General features: G+C 55.7%; 1 protein-coding gene across 1 annotated transcript in view; it reads right to left on the bottom strand.

Annotated features, from left to right (window-relative positions):
* Positions 1-13,650, bottom strand: part of Timp2 (TIMP metallopeptidase inhibitor 2) — a 50,833-nt gene extending 37,183 nt beyond the window's left edge. Inside the window, exon 1 of the mRNA XM_051181584.1 lies at positions 13,171-13,650. Within this exon, the coding sequence (XP_051037541.1) occupies positions 13,171-13,300 (130 nt within the window). The 5' untranslated portion in view covers positions 13,301-13,650. The remainder of the gene's footprint in view (positions 1-13,170) is intronic.
* Positions 13,651-14,738: the final 1,088 nt, after the last annotated feature.

Here is a 14,738-nt window from a genome sequence, read left to right on the forward strand (position 1 = left end):
TACCCCATTTCTGGCCCTTCCTCTGGTAGCTTAGGTCGGGAGGGGCCGTCCCTAAAGCTGCTGGCTCGGGTCAGAGTAGCGGTGCCCGCATTTCCCCTAGGGGAGGGCACGGTAGAACATTAAGTCCTGCCCGAGTTCATAGAGGGGGTGGCGTTACATACTGACATTTTACCACCTCCTCATCCTCCACCAGGACCCACGGGCTCTACCAGACTAAGACAGCGGGGCAGCCAGCTAAGGGGATGAAGGACAAGCTCGTATTTCCAAAGACAGATCTTGTAGTGAGCTGACCTCTGACCTCAGGGTCCAGACATCCACAAGCCAAGGAGGTTACTTCCAGCTGATGCAGCTGATGTCTTACAAAGTTATAGGGGTGGTACTCGCCACAGCCAGGTCAGGGTACCGACCCCAGCCGCCACTCTTGCTCAGTCATGGCATCCCTCTCCTCAGGGCAGCTAAAGTCTCCCCAAGCCCCAGCCCCCACTCTCAGCCGCTAGGCTTCCTTATAAGACAGGGACTTCTAAATCTGCATCAGAACTCGGGCTGGGCATATGTCCTCCCCAAACAGCTGGGTACAAAATGAACCTCCCCCCACCTGGAGGAGAAGGGGCAGACAGGACAATCTTACAATCTTGTCTTAAGGTGGTCCACGTGGGGTCTCAGGGGTCACTGACCCAGGTTAGCTGGAATCACCACTCCCCACCTCTGCCAGCAGCCCAGTCTCTGCCTTAGCTGGTTAACTATGAGAGGCTGTTGCTATGGGAACAGCAGAGCTGTTGTGCTGTGACATCACCGCAGGCGTGAGGCCAGGGACAGCGGCAGGCCAGTCAGAGGACAAAGTTCCAGGTGAGAAAAGCAATCAGATTTGTCTGAAGTGGCTGGGCCGAGAGCCTTTTGAAGATGCTTGTTTGAAGAGGCTTTGACAGACAGAGGCCACGCCATCTGACACTCCCAGGTCGCGTCCCAGGACGTCCTCCCCCCACAGCCTGACAACATCATGGGCTCCTCAGGTGGTGCTCCCCCACCCACGCTGTCAGGACATTAAGACACACACACACACACACACACACACACACACACACACACACACACACACGCGGCAAATGCTTCCATACCTTGTCCCGCAGAGACAGCAGCTGGCGGCACTTGGGCAGATGGAATATGGGCTACTTCCCGACAGCTCTGGGACTCTGACTGAGGCAGGCAAAGAAGGGCGCCTAGCCCCACCCCCATCACTCGTAACCCTACAGAATGCTGAGTCAGACATTCTTGGCTGTGTTTCTAGGGCTGGAGCATCCTCTGAAAATGACACCGCTGAGAGAGGTTGAGTTTGCGGAATGTGTCACTGATAGGAAAAGTGAGCTGCAGGGCAGGCTGGGGCGCGGGGCTCTCGGAGAACACGGGATCCGGAGAGCGAGCTAATCCGGAACCCGAGAGCTAATCCGGAACCCGAGAGCTAATCCGGAACCCGAGAGCTAATCCGGAACCCGAGAGCTAATCTGGAACCCAGGGCTTTGACTGGGTTGGATGAGCTCTGGGAGGGGCTACTGACCACTGACTTGGGCCAATATATGAGTTATCCCCAGAGGAGGACTTTCTCCACCAAATCTCCATTTTTCTGGTTTTTCACACCCCTGTGATGGTTTATTTTCTGTGTCGACTGGACTGAACTAAGGGACACCCGGCTGGTTAGTGAGCAGAGGGACACCCGGCAAACTGGTTAATCTAGAGCTATTTCTGGACACGATCAGCTCTGAATCAGGCCTTCCTGGGCCACACTGAGCAAGCTTGAGAGGACCCAGAAGAAGTGAGCTGCTTTCTCTGCTTGAGCATGGCATACACCTGTTGTCTCCAGCCACTAGGGCGGCTGGGGGCTGTCCTCTGCACTATAGACTCATTCCATCCACCCCACTCTCCAGTCCTTGAACACAGACAGAACCACGTGGCTGCTTTCTGCTCTGCAGTGGTAACTTGCAGTCTATCACGGTGGAAGCCCATTCCCATATCAAACCCGGGCCCTCTCTCCCTGTTGATTCTGTGTCTCTGGGGGAACTCCCAGATATAGCCCTGGGATTAGCTAGCGTCTCTGTCTCTTTCTCCTTCCCCGTCTCCCATCAACTCTTCAGCAAGAGGAAAGTTCCTGGGTACAGAATATGCCGCTGCTTTAATAGGTGGCTCCCGATAGGAGGCCCTTTCGACCTGCCCCAAACTGCTCACTGCTGCCAGTTTCCATTACTACCCTCTGTAGGTCTGTTCTGGAACAAAAGCGATGTTGCCACACCCATCCCCGCCACACCTGGGCTCTCCTGGTTGTTCCCAGAGCCCCCAAGCTCTGCCTTAACTCAGCCGGCAGGCTGGGTCAATGGTGGCTCGGTTCGACAAAGTGCTTGCTGGATCAGCATGAGGATGGGTGTTTCATCTCCAGCAGAGTGTAAGAAGCTCGGGGTGGAGTGCGGGCACATGTTGGTAACCCCTAGGCTGAAGATGTCCCAACAACAGGTGAACCCCAAGAGGGTCACTGGCCAGCACCAACAAACAACACCACCACCACCAACAGAAACAATTGCCACCAACAAAAAAGCCCCCAAATATCCATTCTGCTAAACAACACGGGCCACACTGGTCAGCACAGGGTGCCAGTTTGATGGCTGCCTGTTATTAGACAATCCTAGCAAGTACTAACTTTAAAAAAAAAATGTATAATCCAAGTCCATTTTAGAAAAATGAAAAAAAGTTGCACTTGCAAACAGGAGTCCGATTCCCTCATATGTCCTTGCGTTTAAAATATCCATGCCAGCCTGCGGGAGGGACGCTCCGCTCCGATCGTGCTCACGTAGGAGGTCCCGGGTTCACCCTGCGCCACACGGCAAGCAAACGGCAGGCAGCACCTGTTACCTGCAGGTCACATGACCCTGTACTCATGACCCCGGGTACTGTAAGATCTGGGGGCTTCTAGCCTTTCCCCCAGACAAGCAAGGCTGAATAAACTTGTGACCAAATGCTTACTGGTGTCTGTTACCAATTCTCTCAGAAAAAAAAAAAAAAAAAAAAAAAAAAACTCCTGGATACAGGCCTATTTTTATAATCTTGATTGCTCTGCCAGCACGCCCATGGGAGACTCCAGAAGGCGTACACTGAGACACAACATCTTTGTCACCAAGTCCACAAGGACACCCAGTCTACTGCTCTCCCCAAGGAATAGCATCCTTGTATCCAAAGCGGGGACCCTGCTCCTGTTGAGTCTCAGGGACTCCGAGCTCTGCCACTGTTCGGATGGCCTTGGACAAGTCACAGACCCTCCTGCTCCATCTTCTGAGGGTGGACTTGAGAGAAGCCAAGCTGGGGTCCAAATGTCCCTGAAGGGAAAGGGGTCACCGCGCGCTTCCGTCCGCGGCGTGACGGGGGAGATGGTCTCTTCTGCCACCTTTGTCCTATAGCCCCTGGGCAGAGCTTTCTCCGGAGCTGAGACTCCTGGAGGGAGACGGAGGGACTGGTAGCTGTGGAATCTATCAAGACATCTTGTCATCACCTTTCGGAACTTGACTCATCAACACCTTCTTTGCTATATACTCCCAGGGTTTGTTAGCCAAGCACCAGCCTGTTGCTATAGAAGAAGAGACAGTAGGGACTCAGCCATGGGGCTCTGAAGCCGGAGGCCTCTCCGGATACCTCCCTGGTTCTTGGTTAAGAACCTGCTGGCTGGTGTCCTGACCTGGCCTCTGTTATAACCAGAGGTGCCTGGCAAAGGCTGCTTCTGCCACGGTCAGTTCTGCTATGTCTACAGAAGGGTGGTTAAACTCCAACAGCGTGCGAGGAAAGACAGAGCCACCTGCAGCCACAGATTGGAAAGGGGACAAATAATGACTCAAGCCCATGCTGACCCCCAAGACTCAAGGACAAGACCTCTGGGGCCCTATACCCACAGGGAACCCCGCACAGAGAACCAGGCTTTTGCCATGAAGCCTCCCTCCCCCTTCCTGTCCCCTCCACTTCTCTAGGAGCCCAGGCCAGGTGGGGACCTTACTGCAGCCTCAGGGTCAGTTTGGAGAACACCTCCCCCATAGCCATCCTTTCTCAAAGTCATGCTGGTTGCTTCTGGAAATTACAGATCAGGTAACCAGATGAAAACTACCATAGCACACAAACCAGAAACCTGTACCACTGTCACTGAGGCCAAAGACAGAAATTTCTACAAAGGACAGACTTGAGGACTCAGGCTATAAGGGTCTAAACAACTTCTGCCATACCCATAAACCCCCACTATTGTCCTACAATACAGCCACAGACAATGCTCAATCTCTATAAAACTTTATTTACAATGGGCGGTCTGTCCGGCCATGGGAGTAATTTTATCAGCCACAGAAAGAGGCCAGGAAAGCATCAGGATGTAGCTTCTGTGGGGCTGAGTCACACCAATGAGATGACAACGTGTCCTGGTGTAGGGTGCCCGACACATGCAGGGAAGGAGCAGCTCCTCTGGAAAAAGGCACAACCCAAGGCTACCCTGGGAACTTCAGATGAGGCCACCTGTGCTCTGGGTGCTGTGAACCAGACAGAGGTCATCTTGGAAGGGTCTTGGGATCCACTAAAAATACTAAATCACATACTTTAAACACTCTGTGTGTGTGTGTGTGAGTGTGTGTGTGTATGAGTGTGTGCGAGTGTGTGTGTATGAGTGCGTGTGTATGAGTGTGTGCGTGTGTGCGCGAGTGTGTGTGTGAGTGCGTGTGTGAGTGTGTGTATGAGTGTGTGTGAGTGTGTGTGTATGAGTGCGTGTGTATGAATGTGTGTGTGTGAGTGCGTGTGTGAGTGTGTGTATGAGTGTGTGTGTATGAGTGCGTGTGTATGAGTGTGTGTATGTGTGTGTGTGTATGAGTGCGTGTGTATGAGTGTGTGCATGTGTGCGCGAGTGTGTGTGTGAGTGCGTGTGTGAGTGTGTGTATGAGTGTGTGCGAGTGTGTGTGTATGAGTGCGTGTGTATGAGTGTGTGTGTGTGCGTGTTTGTGCGAGTGTGTGTGTATGAGTGCATGTGTGAGTGTGTGTGTGTGTCAGAAGAGGGCATAGGATCCCCTGGAGCTAGAGTTACAGGCAGTTGTGAGTTGCCTGGCATGGTTACTGGGAACTGAACTCAGGTCCTCTGGAAGAGTAGTGAGCACTCTTACCCCACCCCTGCCCCCACCCCTGCCCAGCCGTCTCTCCAGCTCCCATGAATTGCACACTTTAATGGGGTGATCTGTAATGTACATGAATCATACCTCAATAATGAATAATGCTTGTCAGAGACAGAGAAATATAATCGTCTCATAGCCCAATCTGTGGTGGGCTGAGGAGGGCTCAACCTCATAAAAGTTGTCCTCTGTAGGCATGTACATGCATACATGTGTACATACATGCATACACACACTTAAGGAAAAAAGCCAATGGACTGTCAGCAAGTTTAACAACTCAGTAGCTGCCTCTGAAAACCAGGGTAGAAGCTGGCTGCCCACTTGTCTGATGGTGGCGGCCCATCCTCAGGCTGGGCTGATCCAAGGCGCTCCTTGAGGCCCCGCAGTATGGAGAAGGAATGTAGTTCGTTCCCTGTCTAAAACCAGGAATACACTTGTCAGAGCCAGTGAGGGCTCGGGGCCAGGGCCCTGGGGATCTCCACTTCAGATCCTGAGAAAAAAACCAATTCTTCTCATCCTGAGATTGGACTTTTCATTCCCAAGGCCGCTGTGTACTATCACGTCATGTGTGTCCCTTGTGCAACACTGTTTGATTAGCTTCTGGCTAAGTATCATTGCTCCATAGCTTTCCCCTGACTCTGTCCCATCCCCCCCCCACACTCACACAATAGTATCTAAGATGCTACACTTCACAATAAACTCGCTTGGCACTAAGATGCAGCTTGTGCAAGACCTCCCAGCCCCAGCTTCCTGCATTCTTTATCCTTTCCCTCCCACTTAGGACCCCCATCACCGGTCCAGGCCGGGTGGCAGAACTCTTGGGCTCTTTGACCTGGGTGTCCACTCTGTACTATTACTAAAATGTATGGCTTGTAGAACTGATCCACTCCAGATCTGTTTCTGGATCAGAGAGATGAATCTTCCCCGCAGCAAACAACTGAGCTCACACTCAACTCCCTGCCAACAAGCAGGCAGGCAAGCCTCGCAGAGGCGTCTGCCACTCGGCACTCCACCCTCCTTCACGGCAGCGCGTGTCATTCATGGGACCCCAGCCTGCTCCCTGCCTGGGACCACTCCAAGGCAGTGTGGGTACGGACTGGCACCAAACTAGGAACACTCCTCTTGAACTCGCTTTTTAAAAAGTTTTTCGAGACAGGGTTTCTCTATGTAGCTCTGACTGTGCTGGGACTCGTTCTGTAGACCAGGCTGGCCTCGAACTCACAGAGATCCTCCTGCCTCTGCCTCCCAAGCACTGGGACTAAAGGCGTGCACCACCACGGCCTAGATTTGATCTTCCTGTCCAGCCGTCTCCTACCCACAGGGCTGCGAGTCCCCTCCGTTATCAGCCTGGGTCGTAGGGGTTTTGCTTTCCTTTCTCTTTTAATCTTTATTGTTACTGTGTGTGCACGACTACCCGTGGGGGCACATGTGGAGGTCAGGGGACAACACTGTCCAGTTAGTCCACTCCCTCTGCCTTTACATGGGTCCCGGGCCTTGAACTCAGGTTGCCAAGTTTGTGTGGCAAGGGTCCTTAATCGCTGAGCCCTTTTGCTGGGCTCATATGCAAAACGGTTCTGCCAGCCAGCGGCATGCAGCTTCCCCAACAGCTGCCATCATTGCTGTCAATGTCACCTGACTTCCCTTCAGTGGGAGCCTGGCTTTCCTCTCAGGACCCTGGCGGCCCTCTGGAGGCAGCAGGACATCAGGTCCCTCCCCCTGCTGTGTGATGCCCGCATCTCAGCCCTCAGTGCTGGCAAATTCAGCTAAATGTGGGGCACAGACGTTAACGGCCTGGCTGCCACCACCGGTAGGCTCCGCTCCGCAGCCATTAGCCTCTGTCTGCCTTCCTTCACCCACACCTAAGAGAGACCTGAGTGAGTTGCTGTCTCCATTTCAGAGACGGACTGGAGGCAGGGGCTCAAGTCCAAGGTCGCAGCGCTGGTCTCCGGCCATCGCTCTGGGCAGAGCCAGCCTCTGGCCACATTTTGCTGTAAACGCAGGCGCCCCGCCCTTACTGGCTCCTCCCCCATTTCCTGTTCTCTCCACAGCCCCCTTCCCCCTACATTTTCCACAGTCTGCTAAAGAGCTGACTGGGCACTTCCTTACCCAGGCCCACAGCCCAACAGAACCCACAAAGTCCTGTCCGCCTGACCGTCTGGCCAGGCTAGGAAACACCTGCCTGCCCACGCTAGGCTGTGGATGTCAGTTGCAAAGCCATCCCCTGGTTCACCAGACTGTCCCCACGGGGCTCCTGCCTACCCACAGTGTCTTAACAAAGGCTCCTAGGTCCCACGGACTGGACCCCAGGCCCTGCAGCTCCACACCAGGCTCAGCATCCTTAAACCGCGTCGCCCACTTTCTCAACCAGCTCAGCCACACTAGCTTTCTGTTCCCTTAACCACCCCAGGCCGTTCTGTCTCTGTTGCAGGTCCCTTGACCTACAGGGTTAGCTGGCCCTGATAAGATCCACAGCACAGGATGGCCCAGGGCTCTATTATAATCCCTCCATCCAACAGCTTCCTGTCAGGGCCACCATGCAATGAGCGAGGTCACTCAGGTGCTATCTTCCAGCCTTCACCTCCCTCAAGACAGGTGTGTGCCTGACTCACTCTTTAAAAACTCCCCCGGAGCACCTGTCACAGACCTTTGTGTATTGTCGGCAACTCAAATGCAGCTATTCAACCGTACCTATGTGCTTAGAAGAAGAAACCACAGGAGAAGCAGGTGTCTAAGTCATAGCCACGCTGGGCCCACAGGCAGCTAAGCCACACAGCCACATCATGCCCTCCATACACAGGACTGAGTTCATCCTTCCAACCCAGGAGTGTTGGCCAGTTCTCTGCCCTGACCAAGCAGCTGCGATTGACCAAGGAAGGGCTCCTCCTCCAAGACATCCACATACACAGACCCCTCTTCATAAAGGCAACCCTCACAGGGTGGCGGCGGCATCGGCGGCACACACCTTTGGTCCCAGCACTAGGGAGGCAGAGGCAGGAGGATCTCTGCCTTGGGGACCAGCCTGGTCTGCAGAGTTGAGTTCCAGGACAGCCAGGGCTACACAGAGAAACCCTGTCTTGAAAAAAGCCACCTCTCGATTTGCACGGTAGAATATGCTCCCAAACTGCCTTATTGGGGACCCCAACCCTTTAACACACCAGGGGCAGCTCACTGTGTGGGAGGTCCCCTTCCACTCCTGCACATCCGAGCAATGATAGAGACCCCCCACCCCACCCCCACCCCACCCCCACCCCCACCCTCCGGCTGGGACAGCAGCCGGCTCCGACTGGGAGGCGGGAGGCGTGTTCAGCTGAATGTGTTCCAAGGGGTTTAGGACTGCAGGTGCTGGCTCTTACACCGAAGCCTCCTGTGGCACACCGAGCATGTTGGTCATGCTTGGTCTAGAAATCTACCTTCCCCCCTGTGCTTTGACCTCCTGGTGTCACAGCCTCTCATCTGCCTGACTCCCCTCGACCAAACCTGGGGACGCTCACAGGCTCCACTGTTTTTACTCATCCCCTGCAGGCAACCAAACCAAGACCCTAGCCAGGCACTCTCATCCGACAGGTCGCCATTAAACACTGCGTCTGAGTAAACACGACGCTCGCTCGTCACTCCATCTCTAACCTCTGCTGCTGTCACACTACTGTCTTGGGGACCCCACTGCTGGGCACCGGCGTGGGCAGAACATGAGTGGAATTGCCTGGGCAGTCTTAAAAATCCCAGTGACCACACTCAGGTCTCAAGGTTCCAGGTGTTGATGACTCCAGCCACCAATCCACAGCCCTTGTGAACTCGGGGATGTGTGGGTCCACTGTGGGATAGGATGTGCCATGTGACCATGGGACCAGTCAGAGGGACACACTTGGCCCCAATCTGCACCAGCAGCCGCTTCCTGCCTCTTCCTCAACCACTGTGCACCTACAATTCTCTTACCTCAATCCAGCCCATCCACCAATGGTGATCACCTTTGACACCATCAACGGTGCACTTAGCCACGCCTGGAGCATTCTTTTCCAGTCTGTGTCCTCCATGTCTCCCTTCCTCTAGAGAAATACCGTCCTAGCCATGGGCTGCCTGGTCCCAGGCGTGTGCATGCAGCAGGGGCAGAGGAGCATGCATTGCAAGTGTTTGAGTCTTTCTCCGGGGCTTGGGAAGGGCTCCTGCATGGCCCGCCTCCATCTGCCAGACGGCTGTACCTTCCTCCTTCCCTTCTTCCTTTTGTTTCTTTCCTTGGTGTCCCCCCCCCCCCCTTGAGATTCCTGGAGCCCTGAAACACAGCTCTCAAATGTATTCCAGTGCAAGCAGCCCACAGTGTTCGTCATTAGGCTAAGATCCCAACCAGATTCAGGCAGCTGCCCCTCCTACGTACAGACCCATGTAAAGTTCTTACTCAGAGCCACCTGGAGGCCACATGGAGGTGAGGCCTGAGAAGGCCAGCGCTTCCCCAGCACACCAGTAGATCTGAGTTTCAGAGACCTGAGCGGGGTCCCAGGCTGGCACTGAGCTCAACTATGTGGTGTGGGAGGGGCCGCCCCTCCCTGCTTGACTGACACTTCATCTCTCTATAGCTCCAACCCTGGGAGAGCTGCCAGGGACTCGGAGTGCACACCCGCCCCAGCAGAAGATACCCAGCCGGGACATCTTCTAGTCAAAGTGGGCCACCACCCACCACCCCTCCTCAGTGGCCATCGGAGCTCTTACCTTTGTAACTTGCAAATCCATTTCACGCTGCTATGTGCTTACCCCTGAATTTGGCAAGTTTATCACCTGAGTTAATCATTTTCAGGAACCGCACAAAGTCTGACTTTCTTTACGCCTTCCACTGGCCATCTACTGGCAATTGGCAAGGGTCTGTGTGTGCCTCCTACCCTTCAAACCCACCTCTACTGTTCCCTGACCTGGTGTTTGGTGTTTCTCTTCCTAGTGGCTCATGCCTCTCTTACATCCCTGGACGGCAGAACTCCGGACTTGTTCATTGATACAGACAAGCCCGACATGAAAACTACATGTCTGGGGACCCAGGAAGAGCCCGCAGTTGCTGCCACCAGTTTCTTCAGAGAGCCACCACCCGCAAGGCTCACAGGGAGGGCCTGGCGGTGCCTTGCTTTGCTTTTTATAGGCGTCAACAGAGACAAAGTTATTACTAAGTGTGCTGCAGGCTTTCTGGGGTGGCCACTCCTTCCTCTCTGTCTCCATCACCACGTCCACAAATACAAACAGGTCCCACAGCAAGCCAGCACGTCTTCACCCTGATCTCCCGGAGACCCATACCTGGCCCTCTGGGTCTTCACTATGGCTTCAAGCCTCACTACCTGGGCAGAGGGGGCGGATCCACCTTCCCCAATTCCTCAATACCCTTGATTCCAGAAAGCAGACAAAGTAGTTGCAGTCTGCCAAGTAGCTCAGCCACAGATTCGGCCACTCCAGGTTCCACTGCTTGCAGGAGGTGGTGAAAGATTCCATTAGGCAAGAGAATCAGACCAGCAGCGTGTCTGAGCAGCGCTAGGACACAGACACGTTTCCTCTGTGTCCTGACCTGAAAGCGCAGAGTGGGCTGGGCCATCTTCTATCCCTTCCATAAGAAGTGTCACACGGTGCTCTTTGCCCACCATAACTCCAGACCTGCCACTGGCAGAGAGATCCCTCCCAGGAATCCATTCCCAGACAGATGCTGAGCCAGTCGGCAGCCACAGGAAAGGCTAGCCTTTATTAACCCCCGATGTGCACCCTTTCCAGGCTCCCGGGTCATGGTTCAAGGTGTACAAAATCTGAGATGCTTTGATAACTACAGCAGCTCAAGTCTGGGCCAGGCCTTCAGTATCAGTGTGGGAACTCAAGAGAGTTAATGGCAGTTCTGACCCTGGCCAGACCAGGACGACCCCCTGAGCAAGTCACGAATCTGTACCGCTTCCCGGAGAACAGAATTCTGCGGCAGTCCAATAGTGACATGGTGGGTTTGGTGCAATCCCCTACCCAGAGTGGCAGCCACTTTTCAGACAAGCCTGGCCAGTCCTCGAGAGGGCGGGCAGGGCTAACAGAACACCTGGCTGTACTCAGTGGACCGCTCCTCCAAGCTCCTCCAAGCTCAGACCCTTGACTATAACCCTGTTGGGATGTCTCTGTGGATGTAATCTTATCAAAATGGGTTCAAGCAGACACTGACTCCAATGGCTTGAGTCCTTCTAAGAGGGGCTTAGCCATATGTAGACCATAAGTGGGTTCATCCACTATGCCCCCAAGACCACCAAGGAGTATCAGGAGTGCTCCCCTCCAAACTGGGAGGGGAGGCCTGGGCCAGGCCTCCCCTCAGACCCCAAAAAGAAGCCAGCCCTGCCAGCACCTGGATTTCAGGCTTCGGAACTCCTGGACCATGAGACAGTCAGCTCCATTGCTTTGGGGCACCTATTTGTGGTCATCTGTCATCTGTCACAGCAGCCCCAGGAGACTCAGGTCTGCTACAGGACGGGCTCTCTGCTGGGATGAGTACAAAGCCTTGGCTTCGTGGTGACTCAGAGGGAATGCTTTGGGTGGGAATGCTGGGAAATCTGGGCAGAGGAGAGCAGTGTGCAAGCAGGAAGGGGCTGCTAGGCTCTGACAAGAGCCTTGGACCTCTGGTCCAGACCAGACCAGTGCAGCGCCCAGCCTGGTGCTGCCTTGTACGGGCACAGACGGAAGAGTCTAAGTGTCTCCCAGCTTGCAGCTAACAGTGTGGGCATCTCAAGCCAGCTCGTCCCCACCCAGCCCCTGTGAACCAGGCCCCTGAGTCCTGCATGCTACTTTTCACTGAGTTCCCCACAACTTGCTGGTCAGAAGGGAGGTCTCTACAAACGGGCCTTGGGAGCCTGTACTCCCAAAGGAGTCCCTCGTTGGAAGGGGCTACTTCCTCAACCCCAAATTTTGCTGACTGTCCGAGCTAAACTGGACAAAAGATCTCGTTATCCTCAAATCTGACTGTATTTGCAAATCACTACACACACACACACACACACACACACACACACACACGTCATACCTTATGCCCAGGTAGGCTGAGTTAGGGAGCCCCGTGTTTGGGATCCGCTAAACACACCTCCAAAGAGCTAACCAGGGTGGGGCAAGGAGCCACGGGAAAGGCGGCAAGAGGGGCACAGGGTACGCAGGTAGATCGGGCATAAAAGCCAAGGCCACAGGGAAGGTGGGGTGGGAGCCAGTGCCTCACCTGCTGGATACCCCAGTTAGTCGGTGCGGGAGGGGCCTCCAGGAGGTCATCTCCAGGCTGAGCCTCCACTTTTATCAGCTTTTCCAGGACAACACACAACTATCCATGCCCCTCCTACCTGGCTCACCAGTACCCACCCTCTGCCTTAAGGAGTCCTGAGGGTAACATATGTGCCAGTCATACAATCCCGTGACCCCCATATTCACCAGGTCAGCCCCCCAGCCCGTGTGTGTGTGTGTGTGTGTGTGTGTGTGTGTGTGTTTCTACATTGTGAAAAAAAAGTCCACAGCAGCAAATACTCAGGCTCTGGACCCTGCCTGGCCCTGTTGGTGGGGCCTTCCAGGGGACACGCAGCAGGGAAGTGGACTCTAGCTGCTTCCCTCGGTCCCTCTGAGCTCACGGGATCTGCGCAAGGGGCTTCCATTCTGCCCTGCTAAACGCAAAAACTCCCAAATGGCTGCAGAGAAGCCCTCCTCGCACAGCCACCCCCGCACCTGTGGAAGTTTCTTCCCGGGGTTTCCAGTCCTTTAGCCACCGCACCCCCGCATGTCCCCTACTCCCCGCCCCCAGCACTGGCATCCCAGGGAGGCCGCCTGCCAACACCCAAGCGTTCCCTGGCTCCCCTTCCTGGGGCCGGAGCTGCTGCGGAATTTCGGTGGAATTTTGAGGTCGTCAAGCATCTCCCAGCTCAGAGAGGGAAAGAAAGAGGAACGGGGGAGGGAGAAAGTGCGCTTGGGGCGCTCAGTTGCAGGATGGCAGAGGGAGCCCCAGCCAGCTGCACCGGCAGGGTGGTGGGCCGCTTACCTACGTCTGCATTGCAAAACGCCTGTTGCGGGTGCACCGGGGAGCAGCTGCAGGCGTCGGCGGGGCGCAGCAGCGTGGCCAGCAGCAGGAGGCCGAGCGCCAGGCGAAGGCTGCGGGCCGCGGCGCCCATGGCGCGCTGGGGGCCTGTGTCCGGCTGCTGTGGCGCGGGCTGGGGGGCCGGGCACGCCCCTCCTCACCTGGCCCGCTCCCCCGCGCAAACTTTCTGTCCTCTTTGTGTCGGGGGGAAGCGGCGAGGGGAGAGTGCGGGGCAGTGCACCCGGCGGAGAAGAAAGAGGCTGGGGGGCGGCGAGCGAGCGCAGCCCGGCTGGGCTCCTCCGCTGCCTTCTATGGCTGTGTTTGCTGCGGGCTCGGGCCGAGCCGCCGTTTTATTGCGCTCCGAGGATCCTCTGCTCCTCCTCTCGGTGGCTGGCGGCCAGTGCAGGCCGGGCGCTCCCAGCAGCCCTCCTCCCGCGCCGCCCAGCCCTCCCCAGAACCCCGGCTTTTGTTGTGCCCAGCCTGGCACGGCGTGGGCTTCCCGCACCACCTGGCACGCTGCGCCGCAGGGCCACGCGCGCTGCGTACCTGACTGCCCACTGGGGCCGCACCCACGCAGCCCCGGTTCCCCAAAAGGCGGCTGTGCGGTGTTTGGCCTGATGGGCCCTGACTCTGGGTGGAACTCAGGCCTTGTCCCTGAAGGCCACCAGGCCGCCCCCCACCCCCACGACCTCCAACCCAATCTTCTCCTGCAGCCTGGCTCCAAGTTCTTCACTTCTCTTTGCACAGGGGTAAAGGGACTGTAGCTGGGTCCAGTGTCACACCCCTTGACCCCGGTCCATGGGGGAGAGTGGAGTGCCCGGAGGCCTTAGAATTTCAAGCGTCCTTGGCTAGTTGTTAAAGGCAGTCTGGGGTGTGGTTATGGGGGACGAAAGAGTCTAAAACTAGCCAGGCTGTAGGACAGCAAAGGGGCTGCAAGTAGGCCCAGGGGCCAGTAAGTGTGGCAGAGCCATCTTTGCCCAGAGATGCCGTCTGAAAGGACTCAGGTCAAAGCATGCCTGTGTTCTAGGAACCCACCAAGGAGCCGAAAGGTGATAGGTGGCCCATCCCTGCCTGCTGGCCAGAGAACCTGCCTTACACAGGGGCTGTCATCGCCCTTGCCCCCGGATGTTGGCCATCAAGATAGAGAGACAAAAACTGAGGGAATGACACAATTAATGACCAATGGCAGCCAGGCGTAGTGGCACACAACCTGTCATGACAACACGGGACTGAGGAAGGAGAATTGGCATGGGTCAAAGGTCAGCTTGGTCTGTACTGAACTTCAGGCCAGCCTAGAGTATATAAGGAGGCCCTGTCTCAAACCTAGTTTCTGGGGTGGGGCGTGGGGGGGGCAGGGATAAAGGAGGCTGGAGACAGGGCTCAGCACTCGAGTGCTTGCTGTTCTCACAAAGAACTGGAGTTCCATTCCCAGCACCCAGGGTGGGTGGCCCACAACTGCCTGTAACTTCAGCTTCACCAGTTTTGGATGCCTCCGGCCGCCAAGGACACCTGAACCTGAATCGTTAAAAGTG

This window comes from Phodopus roborovskii, unplaced genomic scaffold (genome assembly GCF_943737965.1).
Source record: "Phodopus roborovskii unplaced genomic scaffold, PHOROB, whole genome shotgun sequence".
Lineage (NCBI taxonomy): Eukaryota > Metazoa > Chordata > Mammalia > Rodentia > Cricetidae > Phodopus > Phodopus roborovskii.